Genomic DNA, 8,366 nt, shown 5'->3' on the forward strand with positions numbered 1-8,366 from the left:
AGAGAGATCCTCCATTTGTTCAACATCTTTGGGCTTCTTCGGCTGGATCACGGCCTCATTAGCCGCTATATCTGCCTGTTGTGCAAGATATTTTTGCACGAGTTCAACATACTCTTCCTCCTAGTAGAAGCCTGAATATCCAGTGCCATCCCACTGAAATTAAAACAGAAAATTAGGACTTTAATCACAACCATCATGAAAATAGGTATAAACTAACCATAGTCATTAAATACGATAAAATAACTCACATTGCAATCCGGACACTTATAGAAAATGCAACCCTTGTTGGGACCCTCCTTCTTCACTCGATACTCCATCACAATCTTCGTCTCATCACAACACTTGCCGCATGCAATAAGTGGGAGGCCCGACCTAAGTCGCTTTGAAAACCCATGAGAGACCGAGGACCCGGAAGCAGTTGTCAGCTACTCTCTATACTCATTTTTTAATACACTATAAATTTCTCATTTTATAAACAAATAAAATTAAAAAAACTCTAAAATTCTCTATCTCTCTAAACAATGAAGTGTGCTATGAATGCTACAAATGAACAGTGAATACTAGTTTTTAATAGCTACTTTAACCTTCCTTCATGTAAATATGCAAGCTTGAAGTGATTTTGAGCTCAAATTGCTTACAAATGAAAAAAACCACAATAAAGAACCATATATATATAGTGAACAAAATGAGATAAGACAATGGTGAAACATGAGAGTATGAAGTTGGTAACCTTTAGAACCGAAGAATCGACGGAGGAATCAAAGAAATCGATGGAGGAATCGAAGAATGGATGGAGAAAGAGCAAGAACACTACTTAAATTTGAACTGAAGCTCTCGGACGGGCTCGGGAGGAAGAAGACGGCCAGCAGGATTTATAGGGGGGGGCCTTTAGTCCCGGTTGGTGGATCCAACCGGGACTAAAGGTCACTTTCTAGTCCCGGGCCACGCCACTAGCCGGGACAAGAGCTTTACTCCCGGTTGGAGCCACCAACCGGGAGTAAAGGTCAACCTTTAATCCCGGTTGGTGACTCCAACCGGGACTAAAGGTCCCCTGCCACAACGGCCTGGCGCAGGAGCCGTTGGGCAGGGACCTTTTAGTCCCGGTTGGAGCCACCAACCGGGACTAAAGTTCTCTCTAGTCCCGGGCGCAATATTTCTCGGGACTAGAGCCTGGTTTGGCCCTTGGATCAAAGGTCTGTTCTCTACTAGTGCTACTATTCTTCTCTCTATGTTTGTTAACAATGAGCATATATAAGTTTGTTAAGCAGCTGTTGCTTGGTGGATCTATAGGGGTCTTCCAACCATGTGGCAGCAGTCTGTTATATGGTCAGTAATATATATGGTCACTAGTTCATCGATTTTCTGCTAATAATGAGACCACTGCTGCTCTTTTTTGGCTATTCTTGCCATCAGCTGTTGCTCTATGTTTGCTAAGCAGCTGTTGCTTTTTTTTTTGCCAAATCTCCCCTCTTCTCTCCTTTGTTTTGCCGATGATGAAATTGTCCGAATCCATACATTAAATGGAATATGAGCTGATGATCAAGAACTTGTAAGAAACTTGGCATCATTATCAGCCGTCCCTACATTATCTTCTCCTCTCTTCTCTGTTATGATGACTTGATGCTCCAAGTTCATGATCAAATGATGATTGACATATTTCTAAGGCCTCTACTACCGCTACTACTCATTTTTTTGATATATTGTTGTTTTATAGGATTAATTTATTTTATAGACCTTTTTAATTTCTTATACCTTCTCGCGTACCTAAAGCACACTTTCTTGTATCTATTAGAACAAAGCACGAAATAATATTGTGGACAGCAGACAGTGCAGCCCGATGCCCCGAGCATGATGAGCAGCCAACCTATGAAGAGCAAGCACTAGAGGACCAGCTTACTCAGGAGCAGTTCGATAATGAATTAGAAAATGATCTAGAAGTGATGCTTACTCAGGAACAGTGTGACAAGGAGGAAGGGGGAGCAGATGAAAGAGTAGGAGAGGCTGCTGAAGGCGAAGAAGAAGAGGATGATGATGATGAAGACGACGACGAGGACTCAGAAGAGGGATATGTAAGTCATGAGGATCATTTCCCACGTGAAGCTAGAAGAAGGCCAACGGAGGAAGATTTGGACAAGGATTTTGATCCGAACGAGGAGGTAGGGATACAGCCTAAGCTTGTAAATTTTGCTAAAACTTTGGTTGTGTTACCTCTGTTAACACTTTAACCTGTCGTATATACAGGTCCCTCCTGAAACTCAGAAAAGACGACTTCGATGCCCGCGACATCTTGCCGGACAAGACGGAGTAGAGGAAAACAAACAGGTATTATAGGGGCGGCTGGTACTACGACCGCCCCTACAAAATCGATTTATAGAGACGGTCTGGGAACCGCTCCTACAAATACATGATTTATAGAGACGGTATTGTAGGGGCGACTGGCCGAGCTGCCTCAATAAACTCGTCAGCCACCCCTAGAAATGCTTACTGTAGTAGTGGCCGGAAAAAAAACGAAACCGCGTGCTGCTGCCTTGCAATGGTGGGCTGTGCATTGCATCCTGCGCCTGCAACTCACCGTTGACCCTTGCACAAGAAGCTGATCACGATCTCTTCCTCATCTGTCTACACATCATGGAACCTACTGAATACTAGTAGTAGTACTATTTAATACTCGCTCTCTTTAAAAAATAAACGATTCTAATCTTTGCAGGAGTTAATTATTTTAAGTTTGACTAAATCTTTTAAAAAATTACTAACGTTTATGATATCCAATATATATAATCAGATTAACAATTAAATATATGTGTTCATAGTATAACTACTTGAAGTCATAAATATTAATACTAACATTTTTCCTAAAAAACTAGTTAGATTAAAGAAACTTATCTCAATCTATAAACTTAGAAATGCATCGCTTTATGACGAAGGTAGTATTCCTTTAATTAATTTCTGACCAAGCTGGCTGTAGTTGTAGCCTTCTTTCTTGCACCCTTGTCCAAGAAACAAAGTCAAAACAAAAGATATAAGGCCAGCTGATGCTTCAGGTAATCAGGTCAAGCAAGCAAGCCAAGTCTAGCTAGCTAGCTGGCCTGCAAGTATATATATACGAATGGGCCGTAGGCTACTGCAACTGCCATCTAACTCACTCATCAGTCATCAGTCATCATCATCACTCACCATCGATAGCCAAGCCAGCTCTTTAATTTGCTTCTGCAAATCGATTATAAGGACAGTGTGGGAACCGTCCCTACAAATACATGATTTATAGAAATTGTATGGTAGGATGGGTTGGCCGAGCCACCTCTAGGAAGCATCACCTGCCGCCCCTAAAAACCATGTGATGGCGTCCTTGGCTTGAGATGGGCCGGCTGCTGTATCTGTATTTGAGCGGGCCTGTGAAATTTAAGTCACTCAGACCAATTTACAGAGTCACGGTTAATTTCAAATGGACAGTTGGGATGAGCGACTGCAGACAAACGTCGAGGAGTTAGAGGATCTCGTTCCCACCAATCCATGCATGATCGCATCTACATAGAAAAATCCACGGGTGTCGGAGTCGGACACACAATAACAAAAAAATAAAATAAAAAGTATAATACTCCCTCCGTCCCAAAATAAATACACATTTCGTTTTTCAACAAGTTAAACTCTTTTTACTTTAACTAAGTATATAAAAAATAATATCAATTTTTATATCTCCAAATAAATTTATTATCTGTACGTCTAGCAGGCTATGTAGGGCCGGTTATAGAGGATACGTAGGGATGGTTGGGCCAGACGTCCCTACCCATCAGTTGTTAGAAATCAACGATTCATAGGGACTGCTCATTAGCCGCTCTACAAATTAATTTTTAGGGGTGACTGAGTATATGTAGGATCATAAAGCTAGGTCAAACAATACCAAAAGAAAATCCGTGGAGACCCCACTGCAGACAATCTCACATGAAATGATTTTTGCACAAAAAAACACCACACTACATATCAAACCCTTAACCTCTGGACTCGTTTGTTACTCCTCTAACCACTCCACCCCACACTCATTTGTGTTTGTATTAGATATTATTTCTCCTCGTATTATACTCAACCGAATTTGAAATGAGTGTTTGGGATTCTAAACAAATTTAAATGAACATATTGTCAACTACAAAGTTGTATATAAAAAAACTTAAACAACTTTGATTTTGGTCGTTTCTTCATCCGAGGTTGTTTTGAAAAACTCAAATTTCAACTGTGAGAAATTCAGACATAGTTATATGAAAATTCAAATTTCAAATGTAAGAACTTCAAACGTAATTTTGCATAGATATATGATTTCAAATGAAAAAGTTGTCAGGTACAAAGTTCTATATCTTTTGTAGATCTACAACTTTTTTTAGTCGTTTCTCCATCCGAGGCCATATGAAAAACTCGAATTTCAAATATAAGAACTTCAAACATAATATTCCATGGATAGATTATTTCAAATAAAAAAGTTGTCAACTACAAAGTCATACAACTTTTCGAGATCTACAACTTTCGTTTTGGTATGTCTCCATCCAAGATCATTTCTAAAATTCAAAGTTTTAACATGTCATTGTACTGTTCGGTGCCCATTTGTAGAGGTGGCTCTAGATCCTGCTGCCTCTACAAATCAAGAGGTGGCTAGATCTAGAGCTGCCCCTACAAATAGGGTAATTTGTAGAGATGATCGAAAATACCGGGCGCTCCTACAAATTCATTTGTAGAGACGGCTTATTTTAGGAACCATTTTTAAAGCCGGTTTTAGATCGAGCCGCATCAAAAAAAAAGAAGGCGTTGCTCCCTATGCTTTTCGAAGTATATGAAAATATGTTCCAATATCTATTACATATCATAAATATGACTATTTTTTAATATATACTTAGTTAAACTTAAAAGTATACGAGATGTGCACTTATTGTGTGGCGGAGGTAGTTCGAATAAGTGCACTCCGTATTACCACCACCACGTATACATACATACATACATACATGGATATTACACAGCATCAAAGGCTGAGATCGATCGAATCACGGACCGAAGTAGATGTGATCCGGAAGCCTGGGCTCAGGGATAGCCTTGAGCTGGTGCAAGCGAGACACGGAGATCCCAAGCTTCTCCTCCATGCCCATCTCCTCCGGCGCCATGTCGTCGGGGAGCCGCCACGCGTAGCCGTGCACCAGGTTCGCCAGCACGAGCTGAACCATCCTGAGCCCAAAGCCGTTGGCGGGGCACATCCGGCGACCCGCGCCGAAGGGCAGCAGCTCCAGGTGCTGTCCCTTGACGTCGACATTGCTCATCTTGCTCCCGGCGAGGAACCGCTCCGGCCGGAACTCACCGGCGTCGTCACCCCACACGGTGGGGTCCCGGCCGATGGCCCAGACGTTGACGATCACGCGCGTGCCGGCCGGGACGTCGTAGCCGGCTACCGTCGTGTGCTCGCGCGACACCCGCGGGACCAGGAGCGGCACCGCCGGGTGCAACCGCATGGTCTCCTTCACGACGGCGTCCAGGTACAGCAGGCCCGGGATGTCTCCCTCGCTGACCAGGCGGTCGCGGCCCACCACGCGGTCCAGCTCGTCGGTCACCTTACCCAGGACGTCGGGCTTGCTCAGAAGCTCCGACATGGCCCACTCCACCGTCACCGACGAGGTGTCCGTGCCGCCGGTGATGAGCTCCAGAACGGATGCCTTGACGCCGTCGCGGTCGAGGGGGAAGTCGAGGTCGGGGTCGTCGGCGAGCTGCAGCAGCAGGTCGACCATGTCCCTGGGCACGAACGCGTCGCCCTCACGCCGCCGCCAGTCGCCGTGCTCGCGCAGCACGTGCTCGATGAATCGGTCAAACATCTTGGCCAGCCGCTTCATCCTGCCGACGTACCCGTGCGGGTCGAGCCAGCTGAGCCACGGCACCAAGTCCCCGACGTGCAGCGCGCCGTTGAGGAAGAAGATCTCCTCGACCATCCACTTGAACTCCTCCGGCGTCGCCGCGGCGGCCGACCCGGCGTCCTCGCCGACGTACTTCTTGCCCAGCACCATGCGCGAGATCACGTTGAGCGTCACCATGAGCAGGTGCTCCTTGAGCACCACCGCCGCCGTGCTCGTGCTCGTGCTCGTCGGGTGCAGGTCGCGCAGCATGGCGCGCACCTCCTCGGCACGGACGCCCTCAGTCAGCCTGATCTGCCGCGCGCTGAAGAGCTCCGTCATCCACAGCTTGCGGAGCTGCCGCCAGTACGGCCCGTAGTGCGACCACAGCATGCCGGAGTAGTTGTACACGGTGTACTTGCCGCAGGCCAAGCGGGGCCGGTCGAGGTACGCCAGGTCCTGGGTCTTGAGGAGGACCTCGGCCACCTCGACGGAGGAGCCGACGACGGCGGGGAAGGCGCCGAAGCGGAGGGACATGAGAGGGCCGTACCGCGCCGAGAGCTCGTGGATGGAGCGGTGTGGCAGGGCGCCTAGGAGGTTCAGGTTGCCGATCACCGGCCACGGCCGAGGGCCCGGAGGTGGGAGGCTGCGCTTGCGCTCTGCTTGTCGTTGCCGGTGGCCACGACGGCGGAGGACGGTCGTCGTCACGAGGAAGAGCGCGGTGGCCAGCAGGATCGTCGTCGCGAGGGAGGACGACGCCCATGGTGGTACTGGTACCTCCATTGCTGAGACCTCTGGAGTCTGGAGCTAGCAAGGTGGTTGTGTAACGTAAGAACTGATAGATGAAGACTAGACGTGGCAAATGGAAATGGATGAAGGGATTTATATATATGAGCACCCGCAGTGTTGCAAAGCTTGAAAAGCCATGTCACTGGTTGGTTTCATCGACGCCTCAATTCTATTTTTGTAGTTTACAACGTGAAAATCTTCGATGCCTGATACAATGTGGGCCCGTCATAACGTGACGCACACACAAAAAATAGCCTTGGACTCTTAACACATGCATACTCTTTCTCCACATGCATATGCAAGTGCGGCATTGAAAAAGATTGTTCATTTACAGAAACGGTAATGGACAACCGGTTGTTTCAACCAGCCCCAGCAACCGTTTTTTTGTCCGTGGATTTGCTTCCCCTGCCTCCCTAGGTCATCAGATCGAGACATGGAGCAGCAGCGACCACTGAGACGCTCTCTCGCCAATGGCCCATGGCCACGGGTGTTATAAACGATAGGCAATATAAACGATAAAAAACAGTAGATTAAGCACATGGGACACGAGATTTTAACGTAGAAAACCCTCCCAAGGTGGAAGAGAAAAAACCACGAGCATCAGCCAACAAATCTTCACTATATCGGGTGAGGTTACAAACGTCGGGGATTTACAACTTTTCTTATCCCAAGACGACGGCTTACATGAAGTATATATAGATGAAAAACCCTAATACACTACCGGAGGCGGATTCTTTGCCGAGTGCCTGAGGCACTCGGCAAAGGCCGATATACACTCGACACTCAGCAAAGGGCGCTCGGTAAACAGTTTATCGGCAAAGACCTCTTTGCCGAGTGCATTATATCGGGCACTCGGCAAAGGCTTTGCCGAGTGCCAATCCGACACTCGGCAAAGAAAAGTGGCCGTGACAGCGAGCGCTACTATGATGGCGGCTTTGCCGAGTGTCAAGGTCAAGCACTCGGCAAAGGTGCCCGATTTGCCGAGCGTCATTGACTTACACACTCGGCAAAGGTGGCCACTTTGCCGAGTGTCGCCGACAAGAAACTCGGCAAAGTGACGACCTTTGCCGAGTGCCTGGACCGTGGCACTCGGCAAATCTGTGATGTTTGCCTAGTGCAATGGCCATTGCACTCGGCAAAGCATGTTCCTAGGTAGTTCCCAGATGGTCACTTTACCGAGTGTCATGGCCATTGCACTCGGCAAAGTGACTGAAAACAGCATTTTTATTTGTTTTTTTACATCCCATCCAAACAAACAGAAGATATATATAACAAACATCACCAACATCACATATATATCATCAACATCACATATATATATCACCAACACCACATATATATCACAAATGTCACATGTCTCACAATATATCACAAATAAATTCACAAGCAATCCAAGTGCTCCATCATCGTCAACCACAATTGCAAATAGAAGTATCATTAACAACAACAAGTATCATCACTGATTTGATGAAGGATTCGCTGAAGTATGAGGATCGTTCGATGCCACCAATTGATTCTGCACAAAGGAGAAGAGATTGCATGTGTGAGACAAGTTAAATATATACCATACGTGAATAAAACTTTCATACTCCACTGGGTTTGACCATAAGCATGAACATACAAACTAAAATATTTATACTCACAGGAGTAGAATAGTGAGGAGGTGGAGATGGAGGTGGAGCAAATAGCGAAGGTGGCGCAGCTACACCCGTAGCGGGGCCA

The 8,366-nt window shown here is 46.4% G+C and overlaps 1 protein-coding gene across 1 annotated transcript; it reads right to left on the reverse strand.

The window, feature by feature from the left end:
• Positions 1-4,926: 4,926 nt before the first annotated feature.
• Positions 4,927-6,689, reverse strand: LOC136501467 (trimethyltridecatetraene synthase-like). The gene has a single exon (XM_066496992.1). It carries the CDS (start codon positions 6,636-6,638, stop codon positions 5,025-5,027), a length of 1,614 nt encoding a protein of 537 aa, XP_066353089.1. The 5' UTR covers positions 6,639-6,689; the 3' UTR covers positions 4,927-5,024.
• Positions 6,690-8,366: the final 1,677 nt, after the last annotated feature.

The sequence above is a fragment of the Miscanthus floridulus genome, chromosome 13 (genome assembly GCF_019320115.1).
Source record: "Miscanthus floridulus cultivar M001 chromosome 13, ASM1932011v1, whole genome shotgun sequence".
Lineage (NCBI taxonomy): Eukaryota > Viridiplantae > Streptophyta > Magnoliopsida > Poales > Poaceae > Miscanthus > Miscanthus floridulus.